A 23,754-nucleotide genomic window follows, 5' to 3' on the forward strand; every position below is an offset into this window, starting at 1 on the left:
ATTATCTTAAATGTGTGTTCTCCGGTTACCGACCCTCCCGCCAGTTGAAACAGCTTGCAGAGAGAGATTTTCACTTCATTAGTCTGTGCTGGGTTTTGGTGTCTAGCACTCCTTAAGCTAGAATTTTAATTTACTTGCAGGTAAAGACTGAGATCGATAGATTTTTGGACTCTAAGGGAATCAAGGGATATGGGGATCGGGTGGTAAAGTGGAGTTGAGATCGAAGATCAGCCATGATCTGATTGAATGGCACAGCAGGCTTGAGGGGCTGTATGGCCTACTCCTGCTCCTATTTCTTATGTTCTTATTTAAACAACAATTTCTGGATTCCTGGGTAAATCCTGAGTAAGGGCTTTAGAAATGTGGCACAGAATCTTGGGCATTTGTAAATTTAAAAATTTGATTTCAATCTGAAACACTGAAGCACAATAGAAATTCTCCAGAAAATGCTGGACAGATATTTCCTAATCCTTCAGTACTAATCCTGCAGTTTTCCACTGTGAATCATTGCAAAAATGGCAGCATAATCAGGCCCCAGTCCAACTCCGAAACACACTACACCCAAGTGGTGAGAGTCCCATTGGGGAGGCTGTCACATACTAATTGGACTCGAAACCACATGGAATGTCATTTCAGTGCGATGTGAAGTTGATTCATAATATGCTTGCACCTACCAGTCGCTTTATAAACTAATGCAGTCTTTTTAATATTCTAAGAAGTGGACACTCCCACCCATATAACACCACCAACTGTGGACTCCACCTTGCTGCTTAAATCCACATGTACTCACTCACTTCCGGGTTCATGGTATTTCTTTGCATATGGCACGCCGATATAACTCTCCGCTTTTTCCAGGAATCTCAGGCGTAGCTGCCATGTCCGATCTGGATCCTTTACCTGTCTGCATATGTTTAATTGTATCCTCTTCAGATTCCATAGTTCCTCCTGCAATCAGGGCAAAGAAGAGTTATTTGGCCAATTCAATAAATCCAGCCTTGGGATGTCTTTTTGTCAGCTTCTTTTTATAAACTGTGATAATGATAAATATTTCTAATTAGTTGAACTTGTGAACCTATATGTATTTGTTAAATGTCACATTTGGCATTATGATGTTGTGGTGTTGCTAGTATGATTTATCATTCCCATGCCATACAGTTGTGTTTTTGGTATACACAGAGAGAGAGAAAGGGAGACACAGAAAGAGAGGAAAAGAGTGCATATGTGCATCTTTTCCAGTATTTACTCAGTTCCTTTCAACAAGCCAAACCCAAGTGTTAATATATATTATTCCCATGAAACAGATAGATTGGGACTAGTGGGCTATGTTTTAGTCATGTGGAGAATGGGCTTTCATTTGAAGAACAAGGGACATAACCGTTATTGTATGGGTTGAGTTGGTGCAGTTCGAGCTAACCATAATGTGTACATTTTCACTCAAATTACTTACCTGGGCATTAAAAAAAGCATTCACTCATAGGACGACACAGATTCAGAGGCCACAAGTACAATATATACTGTTAACAGAGCACCACCTTGAAAGGGAAGAGTCTCAGAGCTCTCAGTTGTGTTCAGGAAGCAATGTACATTATTGAAATAACAAGAGACAGGTATTTTACTGTAGAGAAATACCACTTTTACTTTTAGCTTACTTGGCAGCAGAGAGAATAGGATACAGGGTAAATAAATCTTACAAAACACAATTGTGGCCGGTCGGTTTTTACATTGTGCTGTTTCGTGGTTATTTTATCCGAAAGACCCTAATGCAGTTCCTTAGTGTTTCCCCCTCAGGTTATGGGATTGGTTCAGTCATCGCTGTAATTGACAACACCCACGGTCAAGCTTGCAGGTCTGTTCCAGCCCAATACACCAGCTATAGTGTACTAAACAGAGGCATATCAATCGCTAGACTGTCATTAACTGACAGAACTCCACACCTTTAGGCTATCAAACCCAAACTGTTGCTATAGATTCAGCTTACCTCTTCCAGACATATCCATTTTATATAAAACTATGGGTATAACACCTGTGAAAACTACATGGTTAAACTGTTCAGCCACAGACATGCCAGGTCTCACTTTTTTATCCCCCCTCAGAGTTGCTTAATTTTATTTATGGAAGAAATGTAACTGTTTCTAGGTGCCCCATGGTAAAAATATAAACACAGCTCTGCTCATTTCAATGGGTTTGCAGTCGGCCACTGTTTTCATGAAATCTCATGGTTAGCAACAGTCTAATTTTGACAAGTGTGTGAATGACTCCATGCTTTCACATGAATGCATAGCATCCTCGTGATTTATCACCATGAATAGTATCACTGGAATGTTGTAGAAAAACATCTCTCATGCAAAAACTCATTCAGCCGAGGATATACTGGTTAAGATGTTCATACAATTCTGACTATGAACAAACTTCTGTACATCTTCATCGATCACATTTAACCCTTAAAATTGTAATAACTGCAGGCTGTATCAACAACAACTTGCATTTATATAGTGTCTTTAACGCAGTAAAACATGCCAAGACGCTTCACAGGAGCGTTATTAGATAAAATTTGACACCGAGCCACATAAAGAGATACTAGGACAGGTGACCAAAAACTTGGTCGAAGAGATACGTTTTAAGGAGCAACTTAAAGGAGGAGAGAGAGGTGGAGAGGCAGAGAGATTTTAGGGAGGGAATTCCAGAGCTTAGGGCTTAGGCAGCTGAAGGCACAGCCGTCAATGGTGGAGCAGTGAATATTGGGGCTACGCAAGAGGCCAGAATTGAAGGAGCACAGAGATCGCGGCGGGTTGTAGGAGGTTGCAGAGATAGGGAGGGGTGAGGCCATAGAGGAATTTGAACACAATTATGAGAATTTTACTATAATGGCATTGCCAGACTGGGAGCCAAAGTAGGCCAACGAGCACGGGGTGATGGGTGAACGGGACTTGGTGCGAATTAGAATAAGGGCAGCAGAGTTTTGGATGAGCTCAAGTTTATGGAGGGTGGTAGGTGGGAGGCCAGACAGGAGAGCATTGGAATCGTCAGGTTTGGAGGTAGCAAAGACATGGGTGAGGGGTCTGCAGGTTTTTCCTGAGGATAATACTCACTTCTAAAAGGGTCTTTTCCTTATTCCTTTTCTTTTGTCTCTATGCACTATACCTGGCTGAAACTGTGAGCAGGCAACCTGCTCCCTACATCTCCACTTGTACCACTCTGAAATCAGTTACCAGGATATGTAAAGAGGTGCTACAAGTTATTCTCCCTTTGACCTTCCTTCCGTGGCAAGTCCCCATCTTGGTTGATACCCACAGTGGTCTGGCTGAGATTAGGGAACTAAATGTGAAGTATTGTGAGTGCAAACACCTGTCCATCTACTCTAAGGTGTGCCATTGTGCAAAATATGGAATTCTTTCAACGCATGAAGCTAAGGGTTAAAAGGATTGCCATGTATTTGGTTTGAGCATCATCTTATAGAGAGAATCAGTGCAACAAGATCCTTGTTTATACTCCACAATGCAACCTGTCAACATGGAGGCACAATAGCAACAGCCAAAGTTTACACAAATGTGGGTGGGCTACATGGAGTTTACAGCCCAGCAGCATTTCTCAGCTCTATCAAGACCTTTCTACAACAGCCAGTGACCTTCCAGGCCACACACAGTTATAAGATAGAGGTAGGTTTAGCAACCTTTTAAGAAATGGTAGACCTTAGATCAAACAAACAGACCATAGCTTATTCGCGCAAACATATGATCTGCTTTTTAAAATAAAAAGATGCATATTTGACATCTGGCTGTGCATTATACCTGCTCCAATTATTTCATTGTCTTATTTTTACTGGTTAGAAAAATGTGCTACGTTTATTCTGAAGGTGATTTTCTACTGTTGACATATCCTCACTAGAATTGGCTAAACTTGGTCTTACTTAAGGTCTTTACTGGGATAGACATTTAGGTTAATTATGGACTTGGATAACCCAAAATTTGGATGGTCTGAATCTGATGGCTAGGAATAAAACAAGAAGTTCCAGTTGAGAACGGACCCAAATAATGAGAATAAAAGTTTACTGCACAGTTCCCCACAGAGCTGGTTACTACTGCCACCCTGGAATGATCTCGAGCTTGATCAAGAGTGGCGTTGTTGGGCCTCCTTTATGCCTTAGTGGATATTGTGGTTCTAGCCAAACAGACCAGAAGATGCCAGGTTCTGTTCCTGACCTATGCTGCATTAGCTGACCTTAGCGAGGGTGGCTTTGGCGGTGTGGCTATAACTGGGCTCCCAGACAAGGCGGGGAAAATAGGGCTCCTGATTACAGTTTGGTGACTCATGTTGCCGAGTACACACGTATTCACATCAGAGGCTGGAATGCCTCTCACAGTCAAATATCTTGCTGACAATCACTTTCTTGACCTGTGTCTGAAGAATGGCCACTTGGGTGAGGTGCAAGATTGGTGCCATTGCTGCTGTGGAACTGTTCATCAGCGTGAATCACTTCCTTGAGGACAGGAGGAAGGACCTGAAAAAGAACGTGTATTGATAAAGTGCATTTCAAGTCCTTGAGAGGTTCCAAAGCAGTTTAAAGACGAAGAATTATTTTTGAAGTGTAGTCACTGCTGTATTGTAGGCAAACATGGCAGCCAATTTGTACACAAGGTCCCCCAAACCACAATGAGATGAATGACCAGTTAATCTGTTCTTGGTGGTGTTGGTTGAAGCAAAATTATTACTGAAAACACCGGGAGAAAAGCGGTGAGGAAGGGCAAGCAACATTGACTGGGACCGAAGAGCAGGTCATCTCTTTGCCCTATTGAGCAGGGAATTGTGCAAAAGGAAGAAAAAAAATAACGGACAAAAAAAAAATCCTGGTGTACCTTGAAACAATAAAGAATTTACAGGATATAATTTGGACAGTTAACTCACTGCATCACAGAGCAGTGATTGCACACAGCAGCCAAACACTGGATCTGACCTCACGATGGCAAGAGATAGTGATTTCAATTTTAAAGATTACAAACCAAAAAGAGAACTTAAACAAACAGCCCGTAACAAGGGAGTTAAAAGCTGGGATTAATAGCATTCACGTGAATCCTTGACTAGGATTTATTCAACTTCAAATTAGGCTTGTAACGTCAAGGTATCCATTATTCTAATTGCGTAAAAACTTCGCAACTGCACCGCACCCAACAAAACCTTCTGCTTTTCTTAGATTTGTTTTTGACTGAACTGGTTTAACCAGCATTGAATTTTTTTTTTTACAACTGTTACTCCCATAGTTTGCCCTTTGAACATCAGATTTGAGCTCACAGCTACTAGCCTTGTATAATAACTGCTTTGACCTCACTGCACCAAAATATTACAGACACTGCATAGTAGTGGTAAATCATGAACTCACCACACTGCGATTTTTTTGTTGTTAGGGGGAACCTTTGTTCTGCCCATACATGGTGGAACACATTATTGCATCAAGAGATGTGGCACTGACTTGCCTTAAATTTAAGAATGCTTCTGGATCTGCTTTGAGATCTTCTGACATTTTTTGGTGCATATACATTAAAAAAAAAGTGTACATTTAGATGGGCTGAGGGGATGCAGCAGAATGGACTCTGTAGTTAAAAACAGCTGTGCAAATAAAAATGCATCAGGAAGTACTGAGGGAGCACTGCACTGTTGGAGGTGCCGTCTTTTGGATAAGACGTTAAACCGTGGCCACGTCTGTCCTCTCAGAGCCCCGTATCAATCCCAAAGTAATCCCACTGCCCCGTTCTCTCCCCATAGACCTGTATAAATCTCAAATTAATCGTACTGCCTCGTGGATGCATTGGTTTTAATCTTCCAGAATTCCCTAGATTCTAGAACGGTCCCTTCGTATTGGAAGGTAGCAAATGTAACCCCACTATTCAAGAAAGGAGGGAGCGAGAAAGCACGGAACTATTGGCCAGATAGCCTGACATCTAGTAGTAGGAAACTGGAAACAGCAATCGTGAAGGTGTGATCTTTAGCAAAGGTGGAAAAGGATGTTAATGTGATTATTGACCATTCGTTGAAAGTTCCCAATCAATGCAAATCTGTTATCCACCAAGTTAATCAGAAATCCTTTTCAAGGGCATTTGACTTTTTGACTATAAATCCACCAAGTACCTATTATGTGTGAGTGTTGACAGATAGTACGACGAGGCTCTTTGGTAATGGCGCATCACAGCTGATGATGATGGTGATGGCCAGCAGTGGCCCGCGTTCTTTGAATGTGGGGCCGGGAGAAGCACTCCTGCTCCTCCTGGCTCCACATTAGAGTGAGCATATTTTAAAAACTTACCTTGTTAGGTTGCCAGATGTTGATCTGGTTTTTGCCGGCTGCATAAGGGCAAAGGGGCCTTAAACAGGAGTTAGGCCCCTTATTTGCATTTGTAAAGGGCCTAACGCATGTTTCAGGCAAAGGCACTACATGGCAATTTTTTGGCCTATACCAATACGGCAGGCGGCACACTTCCAGCCCGCCATGTTGGAGGCTTAGGAGGCCATTTAGCACCCGAGAAATGGGCTCGGTGTGGCCCAGTCTCTGGACCACTCATTTTATTTGGTCAAAAGAGAAATCTTTACCTTTCACTGGGAGTCTAAAGTGAAAAAGTGTTCCATTTCCCTAATTGTGGTAACAAAAATCCCCCCAAAACCATTTATTTAAAATAAAATCAAGATGAAGGGGTAATTACACTACTTTAAAAAAATAATGGGGTTGATTTTAACTCGGGGCGGGCAGGGCAGGAGAGTTCAGTCTGAGGCCCGGGCCATTTTACCTCCCAGGCCTCATTTGAATACTGCTGGGATGAGGGTGTTTGACGGAAGATGCTGCCGCTGGGATGGAGGCGCAAGGCCTGGGGTTAGGGAAGCCCAGGGACTCCTTACAGGGCCCCCACGGGGGAGCGCTCCTGCTCCTCCTGGCCCACAAGGAACCCTTCGAGATATTACATTTATATACTTACCTTTTGCCTCTTCTGGTCGCTCCGGCGACTTAGGCCTGGTCTTGCTGCTGGGTTTGGCTCTGTGCAGGCCTCCTGAATTTTTTTTAAGTTAAAATGGCTTTGTGGCGCCAATGACATCACCGGACCGCGACCTTTCTATGTAAAGCAGGCCCCTCCACCTGCCTGGAGCGGGCGGCCCTATCGCGCCTGTTTTGAGGTGAGTTAAGGTGGCGAGATCATGAACGAGATGCAATCACCGCCCCCCCCAGTAATCCCTTGCCTGCACAGTTGGTGACGGTGGGAGGCATTACATTTTTTAAAAATTCATTCTTGAGATATGGGCGTCGCTAGCAAAGCCAGTATTTATTGCCCATCCCTAAATCAACCCCAATATTTCTGAACTACCCTAATAAAAATGAGTGAAGCCAGCCTCTGGTAATGAAAGGGTTATCAATTTCCCAGTTGCTGTGTTTGTGTAGGTGTAAGTCACCTGTTCCACCTGGATCCCATTTGGCAGGTAATATGCAGAATCTGGATCCCTCTGCGGTACATCCTCATAGCAACCAGTTTACGTCACAGAGATCACCTAACAAAGGAGTGTAACCGCAAAAACAGGAAGCCCCACAGACAACCAACCAGGGCATGCCTCTCCTCATCTGTATCTTTCAAATTATGATCTTGAAAAAAAGATTGCACAAACAACGGGCTAAATTCCTCACTGAAATGGAATGGCTTCAAGTTCAATGAAAGTTTTTTTTAAATATATAAAGCTACGCCCAAGTTGCAACAAAGTTCCTGTACTTGAACTTTGAACCTGATAGCAATGAGCTGTCTATATTTATGGTAGTGCATTGCAGCACTTCAGGTCCGCGTCTAAAAAGGAATATTTTTCCCTCTTTTAAAAAAAAAAGGCAATGAATCCGATCACACTAGCATAATAATTGTCAAACCTGCTGTAAATATGAATTACTTTTGGTTGTGATTGTGTTATGCAGTGTGTCTTCAAGCTATATATTCCATAATAGTGTGATTCTAATATGTGTCCCTGTAGGCCTGTCATTTTAAGGAGTACTAACACAGGAGCGTAGTGTGCAGAACGCCATGGTGGACTAATAACCTACGTCAGAGTCATCATTTTATCAAGTGTCAACAATGAAAAAATTAAGTTCTACATATAGCAATAAGTCCAAAGCACAATAGGTTGATAAACAGGGCTGTTGGGTTTTGTGTATTATTGAGTTCATAATACAAAGAGAACATACAGTTATGAATTTTTAGAGGCACGGTTGTATAGTGATTATATTACTGGACTAGTAACCCAGAGATTTCGACTAATAATCCAGAGAACGTGAGTTCAAATCCCACCATGGCAGTTTAAGGATTTGATCTCATTTTTAAATATCTGGAAATAAAAAACTGGTAAAAGTGACCATAAAGCTGTTGGATTGTTGTAAAAACCCAACTGGTTCACTAATGCCTTTTAGAGGAGGAATCCTGCCGTCCTTACCCAATCTAGCCCACATCTGACTCCAGTCCCGCACCAACGTGATTGACTCTTCACCGCTCTCTGAAGTGGCCGAACACGATATTCCATTGTATCAAACCCCAGAGCAACTGAGAATGGGCAATAAATGCTGGCCTAGCCAGTGACACCCACATCCAGAGAGTGAACTTAAAAAGAATTAACTTAGGTTATTAGTACTGCAATTGCACGTTTTCCCTGAAAAGTTCTCTCCTGAAGCTGGATACCAGTACCTCATTTAAATGGCCATTCTTCAAGTGCGAGCCTAGACAATGAAAGCTGGCCAGACTATTCATCCATTGGAACCCAATCCTGTCCTGACCAAGGATCCACACATGAAATTTCCAGACATTATCACTGGGAAGCAATTAACAGCAGGAACGTAGCTCAACTTTTCCCCTCCTCAGCCAATAAGTATTGAGGCCATTTTTATTACTCTGCGGCCAGTTGAATGATGGGAGTGGTCTTCCCCATACTGAATGAGGAAAAACTATAGAACTAGTTATCCCATTCTCAAACACCTACTCATGGCCAGCTTGAGAGCAGCCTTAGAATTTTTGATGGATATAATTTGCCCACTCCTGGCAGTCTATAGTACAACCGGCTACAGTAATACTGGCACTGTACGGTACAACCGGCTACAGTAATACTGGCACTGTACGGTACAACCGGCTACAGTAATACTGGCACTGTACGGTACAACCGGCTACAGTAATACTGGCACTGTACGGTACAACCGGCTACTGTAATACTGGCACTGTACGGTGCAACCGGCTACAGTAATACTGGCACTGTACGGTGCAACCGGCTACAGTAATACTGGCACTGTACAGTGCAGCCAGTTACAGTAATACTAGCACTGTACAGTGCAGCTGGTTACAGTAATACTGGCACTGTACGGTGCAACCGGCTACAGTAATACTGGCACTGTACAGTGCAGCCAGTTACAGTAATACTAGCACTGTACAGTGCAGCCAGTTACAGTAATACTAGCACTGTAGAGTGCAGCCGGTTACAGTAATACTGGCACTGTACGGTACAACCAGCTACAGTAATACTGGAACTGTACGGTGCAGCTGGTTACAGTAATACTGGCACTGTACAGTACTACAGGCTACAGTAATACTGGCACTGTACGGTACAACCGGCTACAGTAATACTGGCACTGTACGGTACAACCGGCTACAGTAATACTGGCACTGTACGGTACAACCGGCTACTGTAATACTGGCACTGTACGGTGCAACCGGCTACAGTAATACTGGCACTGTACGGTGCAACCGGCTACAGTAATACTGGCACTGTACAGTGCAGCCAGTTACAGTAATACTAGCACTGTACAGTGCAGCCGGTTACAGTAATACTGGCACTGTACGGTGCAACCGGCTACAGTAATACTGGCACTGTACGGTGCAGCTGGTTACAGTAATACTGGCACTGTACAGTACTACAGGCTACAGTAATACTGGCACTGTACGGTACAACCGGCTACAGTAATACTGGCACTGTACGGTACAATATGTTACAGTAATACTGGCACTGTACAGTGCAGCTGGTTACAGTAATACTGGCACTGTACGGTGCAACCGGCTACAGTAATACTGGCACTGTACGGTTCAACCGGCTACAGTAATACTGGCACTGTACGGTGCAGCCGGTTACAGTAATACTGGCACTGTATGGTACAACCGGCTACAGTAATACTGGCACTGTACGGTACAACCGGTTTCAGTAATACTGGCACCGTACGGTACAACCGGCTACAGTAATACTGGCACTGTACGGTACAACCGGCTACAGTAATACTGGCACCGTACGGTACAACCGGCTACAGTAATACTGGCACCGTACGGTACAACCGGCTACAGTAATACTGGCACTGTACGGTACAACCGGCTACAGTAATACTGGCACTGTACGGTGCAACCGGCTACAGTAATACTGGCACTGTACGGTACAACCGGCTACAGTAATACTGGCACTTTACGGTGCAGCCGGTTACAGTAATACTGGCACTGTACGGTGCAGCCGGCTACAGTAATACTGGCACTGTACGGTACAACCGGTTACAGTAATACTGACACTGTACGGTACAACCGGCTACAGTAATACTGGCACTGGACGGTACAACCGGTTACAGTAATACTGGCACTGTACGGTACAACCGGCTACAGTAATACTGGCACTGTACGGTGCAGCCGGCTACAGTAATACTGGCACTGTACGGTGCAGCCGGTTACAGTAATACTGGCACTGTACGGTACAACCGGTTACAGTAATACTGGCACTGTACTGTGCAGCCGGTTACAGTAATACTGGCACTGTACGGTGCAACCGGCTACAGTAATACTGGCACTGTACGGTACAACCGGCTACAGTAATACTGGCACTGTACGGTACAACCGGCTACAGTAATACTGGCACTGTACAGTACAACCGGCTACAGTAATACTGGCACTGTACGGTACAACCGGTTACAGTAATACTGGCACTGTACGGTACAACCGGCTACAGTAATACTGGCACTGTACAGTGCAGCCGGTTACAGTAATACTGGCACTGTACGGTGCAACCGGCTACAGTAATACTGGCACTGTACGGTACAACCGGCTACAGTAATACTGGCACTGTACGGTACAACCGGCTACAGTAATACTGGCACTGTACGGTACAACCAGTTACAGTAATACTGGCACTGTATGGTACAACCGGCTACAGTAATACTGGCACTGTACGGTACAACCAGTTACAGTAATACTGGCACTGTACGGTACAACCGGCTACAGTAATACCAGCAAATTATAAATTCTATGTAATTCTATGTAATTGCATTGCTTGTGGGACCGGAGGAGCAGGAGTGCTTCATCCAGGCCCAACAAGCTCACCCAGCTGACTGGAACCCTGTGATCGACTGACCCCCACCCCAATGCTGACATCCCCCCGATATCCATTGCTGGCTGACAGCGCCCCCTCCCCCAATCTCCGTTGCTGGCTGGATCTCTCCGATGTCATCACTGGCTGTCCCCCAACCCCCCTCCCCCCTCCCCCCTCCAATGTTGTCCACGTTCCCCCCCGTCTGATTTTTTCCAAGCCCGATGATCGGTCGCTCTCTCTCTCTCTCTCTCCCTCCCACTCCCCTCTCTGATTTGCAGCTCCATTCACTGCTGACAGGCAGCCAGCCTATCAATCTGGCTGCCTGGAGCGTGGGAAACCCGGAAGCTCAAATACTTACCTTCAAATGAGTTGTGATTGCAAATTGCAATGCACTCAATTTGCTTCCGGGTTCTCCACGCGAATACCTGTGGACGCATGGGGTACCCGACTCAGAGTAAAAAATCATCCCCAACATTTCAGGTCAATGACCTGACCTGCTAAGTATTTCCAGCATTTTCTGTTTTTATTTCAGATTTCCAGCATCCGCAGCATTTTGCTTATCTGTTTTTAGTTGTTGGGTCACAGGACACCTGGAGAACTTCTCTGTTCATCGAATAGTTCCGTGGGTTCTTTTACGGCTATCTGGGGGGCCTCAGTTTAACGTCTCATCTGAAAAACGGTACCTCCGATAGTGCAGAACTACCTCACTACCGCACTGAATGAAGTGTCAGTCTAGATTATGTGCTTAAGTGTCTGGAGTGGCGCTTGAACCCATGACTCAGAGGCGAGAGTGCTATCACTGAGCTAAAGCTGACAAACAAGAGTTTGAAAGTAAGAGGGTCTTCAAGTCGATTCACAAGGGCAGGAATGTCCAAGCATTTTCTCTCTGTGGAACGTGTAGGTGCGTGGAGTCTCAGGGCTATATATAAAGTTTAAATTCATGTTGCCATTAACGTGCATATATCTCAAGTTGCTGAACCAAACAAATTCTGGTGTGGTATGATTTAATATTTTTCCACCAAAATGTGGAAAGCACTAGAACACAGCCTTTTCCAAACCTCCAGGGCCTCCAAACAGGTCAAAGCAGTGAATAGGAAATATAAGTGCAAATAGAAATGAGTTGCCCGAGTTTCGAAGGCTAGATTACTAGGGCTTGAGGGCTGCAGTTTAGATATCCCTGTGGTAGGATATGGGAAGCTAGGGGAGCTCGGAAAGGACGGAAGTCATGCGATAATAAAACAAAAATGAGCTTTTTCTTTTAAACTCTTCTTTAATATTCATTAATCTATTTTGGAGGGATAAGAATGGTCAGATCAGCATTAAAGAGTTAGGTACTGTAGGTGCTTTCTACCTACATTCCACCATTTTTCCTCAGGTCTACTTTTTAAACTAAAATATGCAGAGGTCAGAATTTCTTTCCCTCTGCGATCACAATAGGGAAACGGTTGAATCAATAAAATTGGCCTCAGTGTCCCCAGGCAAAGGAGGAAGAAAAAAAAAGTCATTCCTTTATTATCAATGTAAGATTTAAGTAGGCCGGGAGGAGCACCAGGAAAGAGAAGAAAAGGAGACGTATTAAATTGAGTTTTAAGTACACGTTGCCAAAAAGGTTTGCTTGTGCCTATACATTGGAAAGAAAATTTCACAATACAAACCTCTCTAGTCCTGAAAAAAAAGTGTGTCCAAAAAGGACTATGTAACTGGGCGTGTTCAAATACTTTATTAAGGAAGACAAAGAAAAAAATCTGTAGGTTACATCTCTCACTCCTGAATTAGTGACAAATGTAAGGAATCTTACAACACCAGGTTATAGTCCAACTGTTTTATTTGAAAATCACAAGCTTTCGGAGGCTTTCTCCTTCGTCAGGTGAGCGAGTGTTGCTCACCTGACGAAGGAGAAAGCCTCCGAAAGCTTGTGATTTTCAAATAAAACAGTTGGACTATAACCTGGTGTTGTAAGATTCCTTATATTTGTCAACCCCAGTCCATCACCGGCATCTCCACATCCTGAATTAGTGAGGCTGACAATGGCAGAGTTAACTTAGAGTTGCTACTGCACCTCTGTTTTAATTCCCAACCTACCTAGCGGCAAATTTATTCTCAGTCAATCTGGAGTGAATCCAAGATGAGAAGCACTTTGGATTCAGATTTGTTTAGGCTGCAAATTAACAATTAGTTATTTAATCATAATTGGTCATTCATTTAATTTTTATTGTAACTAAGAAATATCTGAGTTTGAAAGCGAGGTATATCATTTCATGTTTGTAAATGATAAATTAACAGACTTTCTGTACACGCTGCACGGCATCTCCTCAAAGTTCACCTCACTTTTATACTGGAACATTAGCCGGGTTTCTTCTGCTTTAACAATGAAGCTTAAAACAAAATTTAATCAAAGCCACCCTTGCTAAATAAATACTGCTCACCACATTTTACCTCAGTATGTGCTCAGAGGCCAACATGTCAACAACTTAATTGGCTGTTGATTTGGGATACTGAAGAGCGGAGGCCTGAGTGGCAGATTGTTACAGGACACCCCCCTTTATGTGGCATTGCTTTCCAGCAGTCCAAGGACAAAAGATCTCATCAGAAATCCATCAAATGGGACACAGTCCAGATTAAGAGGGCTCAATGCGAGCCACATGTTTGATACGCAAATAATGTACACGATTTCCATTAAATCCATTCTTTGTTTTTGCCATTTGTTATTTGCTCATACTCTTTAAAAAGCTAATGAAAAAAAAACAAATCCTCCTGCTTTAGAGGCTTACTACAAAAGCCTGCATTTAATTCATTTACACAGCTCACAATAAGAGCTATCCCAAAGAAAACAGACAAGTAGTAAAAGGAGGCATTTGGGGCCTGGTGTTTGACTGTAACTTTATCCACATCACAAGGAAATGATGGCCTTTGTCTTGCATACACAGATCCCAGCAGCCTCATTATGAACTCCATTAGGAACAGCTCCAAAGAGCGTCACAACTTACATAGAAAGCCATTCTGAAATCCAGCTGCAGTTCCTGGTGCTATAGAAACTACCCTGATTATATAGTTATGGGCCAATATTAATAGGGTTCTACCACTGAAAAAGTTCACAAGTTTCTGTTTAGTCACTTTGATGGAAATACTACTTTAATTGCGTATGGGGCTAATAATGTACGTCACTGGGGTTTGAATTGGTACGAAGGTGTATTCAACAATTTTGTTTTGGGATAGCAAAGAACTTAATAGACAATAAGTTACCATGTTTACATTAGTAAATGGAAGTCAAAATGAACCAGATGACTGCCTAAAGCAGACTTCTAACTTCAATAGCAACCTGTATTTATACACATATATTTAATGTCCTAAGGCACTTCACAGAGAAGGAACAGGAACTGAGCAACAATAGAAGAGTTTGGAGAAGTGATCAAAAGTATGATTTATTTTTTTGAAGAGGCTTTTGAAAGCCTAGAAAGGTAGCAAGGCGGAAGGGAGTTGCAGGGATAGGGCCAATACCTCAGAGCTCTGCCACTAATGATCAAAGCGAAGGCAAAGCAAAAATACACAGAAGGCCAGGGTCAGAAGATTGAAGGATTCAGGCTTGAGTGGAGGAGGTTGCAGGGGTAGGGAACGGTGAGGCCATGGATGAAGATGTAAACAAGGATAAAGATTTCGAATTCAGTAATGGAATTTATTGTGAGCAATACAATCTCCAAGGGGCAGAGGAATGGGTTTTATGGTGGCACGGATACAAAACAAATGTTTCTTTTTTCTCCTGTTGACTATTGGAACACTGACAATCTAATTGGTAGCAACCCAACTTCTGCAGCTGTGCCTATGGCAGCACCAAGTACCAGCAGAGATGGCATGGCTGCAGCTAGATCCATGGGCACTCGGCTTACTTCGTCTGCCCATACAACGACTTGCAGAAGAACATCTCAGAGCACTGAACAGTGAGCACCAAGGCAAGAAGTGAAAGAATTCAAGGGGAGGAGATCAAGGCACAATTGATGAGATAGGTTTTGAAAGAGGCCTTTTGAAGGCAGCAAGAGAGATAGAAAAGCAAAGTGGTTTTGGATGAAATTCCAAAGGGCAAGAACATAGTGGTTAAAAATCAGCCTCTTACGGTAGATTGGAGGGAGCGAGGAGCAAGCAGCGATCCAGTCAGAGGAAGAGGACTGGGACCTACGGCAGGAGAAGATTTTCTAGAAATAGGTAATGGGTGTGCAGGCACAGGCGTGGAGTTCTGGATTTTCTGAAGATTTTAAAATGCGCAGCAGGGAGAATGGCAAGGAGAACATATGAAAAAATCCTCAAAATTCAGGATAAAGGTTTCAGCACTGTGAGTTCAGGGGGGAGGGCTGAGTTCGCCGGGGGGTGGGGGGGTGCGAAGCACATAACGTTCCGCTGATAGAAATAACAGTCTTTGTGATGCACCCGCGGTCTTTGTAATGTTCCAGATGTGGGGTATGAAGTTCAACTCAAGATTGAACAGAACGCTGAAGTTTCACACAACTGGGTTCAGCCTGATTGGTTGATGGAGTCAGGGCTCAGGCTATATAGATGCTGCAAATTGCTGTCCCATTGGGATATTTCTCTAAATCAGAGTAGAAAAGTTGTGATTGCAACTAAACACGATACAATTTTAAAAATCTAACATAGGTGGTTCTCTGAAATCTTGCAGTATAAAGGGGCCGGGACCCTCTTCAGCATCTGATACCACTATGCCACTCTACAGAGTAGCCAACCAACAAGGGAAGGCTGGCAATGCAAGGCCAGTTCACACAGACAGCTGGTGTTTAATATACTAACCCGTGCCATGGATTTTCCTGCTCTTAAAATACTGGGGCTGAAATTCCTTTTGCCCCACCCTGCGATGGGGTGAGACTTCCAACTGCTGACCCTATGCTAAATTCCTGGGACAGGGTCATTTACATACTGGATGCAGGAGCAGATGCCCGTGCCATTAACAACACTTCTTGGGTGCTTTCCCTGCGGGTGTTAGGAGGGGGAGACGGAGCAGGAGGGGGAGAAGGAGCAGGACGGGGAGAAGGAGCAGGAGGGGGAGAAGGAGCAGGAGGGGGAGAAGGAGCAGGAGGGGGAGACGGAGCAGGACTGGGAGAAGGAGCAGGACGGGGAGAAGGAGCAGGACGGGGAGAAGGAGCAGGACGGGGAGAAGGAGCAGGAGGGGGAGAAGGAGCAGGAGGGGGAGAAGGAGCAGGAGGGGGAGAAGGAGCAGGACGGGGAGAAGGAGCAGGATGGGGAGAAGGAGCAGGAGCGGGAGGGGGAGAAGGAGCAGGAGGGGGAGGGGGAGAAGGAGCAGGAGGGGGAGGGGGAGAAGGAGCAGGAGGGGGAGGGGGAGAAGGAGCAGGAGGGGGAGGGGGAGAAGGAGCAGGACGGGGAGAAGGAGCAGGACGGGGAGAAGGAGCAGGACGGGGAGAAGGAGCAGGAGGGGGAGCAGCCTGCTGATCTATGTTGGTGGGTGGGGGAAGCAAACCATTGCAGCCAAAGATATAATTTTATTTGAATAATTCCCCCTTCTCCTGTGACCCACTTTCCTAACAGTAAAGTGATTGCTTTGTGGCTAATTGCACTGGAAAGCTGTATTCTGGGCCCCACTCCCACCTTTGCACAGTCTGTCTGAGTCGCGTGCACTTTAGGTTGGTTTCAAGAATGGCGGAAATGGCAGGAGATGTGATCCCACCAGTCCCACTTCTTTGAGATGGGAGGAGGGCACAGGAAGTGTGAGTAGAAAAAAACGGAGACCTGGTGGAACTGGGCTTCCACCACCTCGCCCCTCCCACCCCTCCCACCCCACCCCACCCCCCCACTTCTCAGCAACTAGTGTATGTCACTGTTCCTCCCACCCAAGCCCAAGAATTTCAGGACTTGGATCTTTAAGAGCACCTCTGAAGAATAATGAAAATTCAGATCCATTTCTGACTAGTCAGAATAGAAGTGGTTAAATCTAGATCATAAGATTGCAAAAGGTTTTTTTCGCTCTTACACAATTGGGACTTTTGTACTTTTTTTCATTGGGTATAAAATTCAGAAATTATGTCAAAGGAGTTGAACAAATAGAACATTTTCAGCGCATTATTCTGCTTGAACCTGGGCGTGGTTCTGATGTGAAGTAGAATTTTCCAAATTCCAAGTTTCACTCCAGGCTCAGTTTTAAATATACAGGCGGAACTAGTTCCTGGATCAGTGACACCCACATCATTTCTGTAATTTATGATATGGGGGCAGGGAGGTCTGAAGGCTTTGAAATGCTGGAGGTCCGTTTGCAGCAGCCCAAACAGCACAAACCAGTTTTACAGAAATATCCACGTACTCTGATTGTGCAGTACAAAGACAATGAATGACATTCAAATCACAGACAATTTTTTTTTAAATGAGTTTGAAGGGCAATAATGAATGCAATTACATGAGATGATAATTGTAAAGATAGTTTGGAAATGGCAAAGCAGGACAAAGTGGCAGCATTGGCAGGAGGTAAGACTTGCTTTGCAGGTGTTTGTAGGTAAGAATCCCAGCACTACTCTACAGTCCAATCCAGTGCCTAATTCAGGATATACAAAACCCTCCAAACAATGAATGACAACATGAGAGAAGTCTGTAGGAAGCAGCAACCCGGGCAGGGTGAGGGGATGAAAGAGAAAGAGCAAATATAGCTAGGGCTAACTCGTAAATGATTGCTACCAGCAACTAATTTCAAGATTTATGTTTTATTATACCATTATATGAAGGTCAAAAATTAATATTTTAAACTCGATAGAATGATATTATAGTTTTCAGGAATAAATTGGGAATTCAGCTCATAATATTATATACATATATATATTTTGCAAAGGGCACATACTACCTGTTCACAAACCATACTTCCTATTGTCACGATATTTAGTCACGCTTTTCTGTCAACATTTATCATTGTAAGTTGCTATTAAATTGTGTCACAATGTAGTTGCAGACTCTTGCTATTAGGGGCTTGACTCGAGTTTCTGAAGCCTTTCTCCCAACTTCGTCGCTAACTTGTATTAAAAAATATCCTTACTATGCATCAACTAATCTTGGGCTATATCAGAAGCAATTTCTTGTACATATGTTACAATTAAAAATCGTACCATTATGTTCACTTTGTTTTGGAGTGCCACCACTGGCAAGGGGACATAGTTACCACAAGTTTACATAGGTACTTTCCATTATAAATGTGGACAAATGAATTTGTAATGGAAATATAAAAATAAGGAAACAATGCATGACTTTAAAATCAACCCTGGTCCAATTATTCCTTCCAGCTTGAGTTCAAGTACATAAATCATTTAAAGCTAGTAGAAAGGTCCAAAAAGTAATCAAACAGGCTCATGGAATGCTGGCCTTTATCTCAAGGGAGCTGGATTATAAAGGGGAGGAAGTTATACTTCAGTTGTTTCCAGCCTTGGTCAGACCCCATCTGGAGTACTGTGTTCAGTTTTGGGCTCCGTATCTCAGGAAGGATACATTAGGAACAGGAATAGGCCATTCAGCCCCTTGAGCCTATTCCGCCATTCAATGAGATTATGGCTGATTTGTATCCTAACTCCATCCACCTGCCTTGACTCCAGACCCTTAACTAGCAAAAATCCATCGATCTCAGATTTAAAATTATTAATTGAGCTAGGATCTTCTACTTTTTGTGAAAGGGAGTTCCACACTTTTACCACCCTTTGTGTGAAGAAATGTTTCCTAACTTCTCTCCTGAATGGCCTGGCTCTGATTTTAAGGTTATGTCCCCTTGTCCTAGACTCCCCCACCAGCAGAAAAAGTTTCTCTCTATCTACCCTATCAATTCCTTTCAAGATCCTGAAAACTTCAATCGAATCACCCCATAACTTTCTATATTCCAGGGAATACAAGCCTAGTTTATGTAATATCTCCTCATAATTTAACCCTTGGAGCCCGAGTAACATGCTGGTGGAATCCTTCCCAGGCTGACATATCCTTTCTAAGGTGCGGTGCCCAGAAATGTACACAGTACTCCAGATGTGGTCTAACCAGGGCTTTGTATAGCTGTAGCAAAACTTCCTCCCCTTTATATTCTAGCCCTCTAGATATAAAGGCTGCCAGCCATTAGCCCTTTTGATTATTTTTTGAACCTGACCACTACATTTTAGTGATCTGTGTACATGCACCCCCAAATCTCTTTAGACCTTCACTGTTGCTAGCTTTTCACCATTTAAAAAATATATTTTTTGGTCCAAAATGGAGGCAGCGGAGCACAGATTCACCAGAATGACACCGGGTCTTAAAGGGTTAAATTACGAGGACAGGTTGATTAGACTTGGCTTGTATTCCCTTGAGTATAGGAGACTGAGGAGTGATCTAATTGAGTGCAGCCAGACGACGTGAGGAAAATAATGCATTTCAACTCAACTCAGGGACTAAGAAATGCAGTTGTGGGAGAAGGGAGGTGGAAAGTGTCTCCCACCATCCATGCTCTTAGCTTTATGTCAAAGCACAAATATTTTGGGGGGCAGAGTGGGTCAATGAGGTAGAGATACGTCTCGGGTGGTCGTACAATAAAGGCGGTATGGTATCGGCCAATGTGACACCGGCCGTTTTGCACTACCGTCCGAGACGAATAACTACCCCCCGATGAGTGGCCGTATGGACTTGGGCAACACCAAGCCGCTTCCTAGTAGAAATAATCTGCTTTTAGTTTTTTTTCCCTTTTAATTCAGATTTCAGAAGCCTGGTATCCAAGAGCCTGTTCTCAGTATTTATGTTGTTAAATCAATTATCTGCCTTCTGGCAAACTAGTGGATCTGATTTACAAGTCTGTCGCAGGGCTGAGGAAAACGGATTTAATTGCACAAACTGAGGATTCCTGGAGTCCAAATTAAAATAATGTAAAAGCAGCCATAAACCAACAGCATTATATGAAGTTGTTGGGGCCAGTTTTAATGCACTTTACATGACAGGTGTGCACCTGACAACAGACTTGAGGTTCTCGCCATCAGCTGTATTTCATAATGTAAATGACAGAGACACAATATGAATATGAATCTGTCATTGGATTAAGGGCTCCAGTTCCTGAAAATGTGGGGCACTTTGATAGTGATTAAACTTAAACTCATCCAAAACTCTGCTGCCCGCATCCTAACTCGAACCAAGTCCTGTTCACCCATCATCCCTGTGCTCGCTGACCTACATTGGCTCCTGGTTGACCAATGCCTCGATTTTAAAGGTCTCATCCTTGGGTTCAAATCTCTCCACGGTCTTGCCCCTCCCTATTTCTAACCTCCTCCAGCCCTACAACCCTGAGAACTCTATGGTCCTCCAACTCGGGCCTCTTGTCCATCCCCCACTTCCTTCACTCCACCATTGGTGGCCGGGCCTTTGGCTGTTTAGGCCCTAAGCTGTTGAATTCCCTCCCTAAAACTCTTCACCTCTCTCTCCCCCTTTAAGACGCTCTTCAAAACCTACCTCTTTGCATTTGGTCACCTGTCCTAATGTTGTCTTCTTTGGCTCGGTCTCATTTTTTGTCTGACAATGCTCCTGTGAAGTCCCTTGGGATATTTTACTACTTAAAAGGTGCTATATAAATGCAAATTGTTGTTATGTCTCTGCATTACGCAGCAGAGGACAGCAGTATTATAGAGACCAGCAACCAACAGAAATAGTTAAAAGGGGAAAATGGTGCAGAGAGATCACTCTTCCGAGACAGGAGCAATTCTCACGGCCAGTATAGTAATGCCTTTATTCTGTTTGCTCATTTGCCAGCAGCAGGATTCACAGTGGGTGCTCACGGCCAGGACAGTCTATGTGGTTAGCATGTAGCGATGACCAGGTTCACGGATTAACAACAATGAAGTTACGACTGCAAGTTTTTACAGTGATAATCCACAATGGATCGCCAGTAATTAACACAGGCGCATTTATTATAAACGTTTATTCACAGAACATAGTGATATCATTTTGTGGTTATATGTATTCAAGCTAATGTGACTTCATATATTAAAGTCTGTAGAATTAAATTCTACAGAGGAGCAAAAAGTTTTGGGCAAAAGTACATTTGGAAGGCATTTTGCTTTGAGAAACAGAGCATACTTTCTGTATCGGAGCATGTCTCTCACATGTACAGGCTAGTTCAGAGTGCAGATTGTGTGAACTGTGCATTAACAGCCTTATTTGTTACATCTTTCAGGTTGAAGTTATTGGCCCCATTGTAGATTTATTGCCTCTGAAATAATAGGTGAAGGACAGGAGGAAATTTGATAGAGGTTTTTAAAACTATGAAGGGTTTTAATAGAATGAATGTGGAACAATTATTCCCTCTAGTTGGGGAGACAGTGACAAGGGGTCATCAATTTATAATAATCACAGAGTGAGGAAAGAAGTTAGGAGAAATTTCTTTATTCAGAAGGTTGTTAGAGCATGGACTGCTTTGCCACAGGGAGTGGTTGAGGCAGAGGCCTATGCATCTTTTAAAGAGAGCAGGGCAGTGGGATTAGTTTTGCATTGCTCTAGCAAAGAGCCAGCAGACACAATGGGCTGAATGGCCTCTTTCTGTGCTGTAAATCTCTATGACCCATCCTTGATTAAGGCCCTGGCAAAGCTTGAAGGTAATCTTCATCCTTGTCCAGCATCATTTATCTAAATTTTAAAAAGAAAAACCTTTATATAAAGTTTTAAAGTCTGGATTATTTTAAATGGGGCATGCTGTAAGATTACGTGATGCTATTTTGTAATGTTAAGATTTCTTGACGTACTGTGTTGTAAAATGCAGGTGACCTCGTGAAGGTTAAAGAAAGGCCTAGCTAACAGGATAAGGCAGTGTTAGAAGTAAAAATGCCATCCTGCTTGTCAATCAGAATTAAAGTTAATTAAAAATCTACAGTGTAAAGTAATGCATTGGCATTATGCCACAAGTGTAGAACAAAAGAGTTCCTGCTCATGACGCCTTCACATAGTACAGTTGAGATCAGGAACTAACTATCAGGGAAATTTTCAGTGAAAGTTTCCCATATAGGGAAAACTGAAGGGAATGTCACCTGGTTAGTCCTCGACACCACTAGTGCCATTACAGAGCAGTATAAGCAGGGGCCTGGGTGTAGGTCACCTACCCAGTCTCAGTCCATGGAGCAGAGTCTGAAATAAAGGAAGGGGGAAAAAGTACAAAAATAACACTTAAAAAAAATAACAATCTTGAGAACAAAGTCTCTAAGGGTGACATAGAATTATTCCCCCCCCCTGCCAAATAAAATACTGATTCTTTTGTGAAACTTGAGTGATTTAGAATGATTTTCAAAAAATGTGTATAAACCGAACATATAAAATCAGAAGCAACTATTTGAAGTGAAAGTCTTTTCTTCAATTTGTATTTTAAGATTCCTGAAGGGCTCAAATTAATGCAGTGCTCAGTATGATAGAGTTATGCAGTCCACGAAGGTCCCAGGTTCAAGCTGCAGTCTGTTGAGTTAGCTGATCTCAGCCAAGGAGATGGTAGGGGCGCTACACGGGAAGAGGAGGAAATCATCAACCAGGGTTCTCTTTCCAGGTCACTACCCTTAGGCCCCTGTTGAAAAACCCATAACGAAGGTAGGTGCTGCATAGAATTATTAGGCCCAGAGTGATTTCCTGGACTAGTTACGATCGCCCGGGATGTCGGTGGGGGGGGGTCGGGTCGGAGAGGAATTTCCCAGATTTTATCCCCCCCCCAAATGGGCCTGGGCTTTTAAAATCTGTTTTTTCACCTCTCCCAGGAGATCACATGGTTTTGGGTGGGGTGGGGAGCGTATATATAGTGATGCACAAGGTATCTCAATTGAGAGAGACAGGCTGGATGGACCAGAGGGTCTTTTCCTGTCCATTGTTTGTACGAAGAAGTCAGGTCAGGGTGGCATCAGGCTTGGGCGAATAGTTGCACATGAAGAAAAGTCGGTCAGGTGAAAGATCGGCAAAAGGTTGTTACCCATGGAACTAAACTCCATGGCGTCTTAAGATGGGATGTGAAAATTGGAGTTGGTAAAAAAAAGTCTCAGTCGCTGAGTAAGTTTAATCAGTTCACTATCTAAAACCATCCAGTGACTAATCCAGACAATAATTGTGTGATTGATACATCCCCATAAATTGAATACCTGTGCTATTAAAATTTATTAATTCAATATCAAATTTGAATGAGGCTGGATTAAAAATAATTCAGGATTTATTGAATTGTATTTTGTTTCCCAGGGTATTGGTGCAGATAATATTAGAAACACCAATCCAACAATTTCTATAAACCATTTTATGGTGTAGAATCAAGGCAACCAAAGTTTTATCCTTTAATGTTGGAGCCTCACCAGTGGATAATTTTCATTTTTGAAATTATATCTTTTGGTGAGATTTTGTGCTCATACAGTAACAGATTGTAATACCACACTCAGTTTTAGAATCAAGAACTACCTGGTGAGTCAG

At 43.4% G+C, this 23,754-nt stretch overlaps 1 protein-coding gene across 12 annotated transcripts in view; it reads right to left on the minus strand.

Moving 5' to 3' along the window:
• Positions 1-23,754, minus strand: part of LOC137300980 (probable beta-tubulin polyglutamylase) — a 273,624-nt gene that overhangs the window by 114,577 nt on the left and 135,293 nt on the right. For all 12 annotated transcript variants that reach the window (XM_067970292.1, XM_067970294.1, XM_067970290.1 and 9 more), the window contains exon 2: positions 795-945. In XM_067970292.1, the coding sequence (XP_067826393.1) occupies positions 795-945 (151 nt within the window). The remainder of the gene's footprint in view (positions 1-794; positions 946-23,754) is intronic.

This window comes from Heptranchias perlo, chromosome 32, assembly GCF_035084215.1.
Source record: "Heptranchias perlo isolate sHepPer1 chromosome 32, sHepPer1.hap1, whole genome shotgun sequence".
Taxonomy (NCBI): domain Eukaryota; kingdom Metazoa; phylum Chordata; class Chondrichthyes; order Hexanchiformes; family Hexanchidae; genus Heptranchias; species Heptranchias perlo.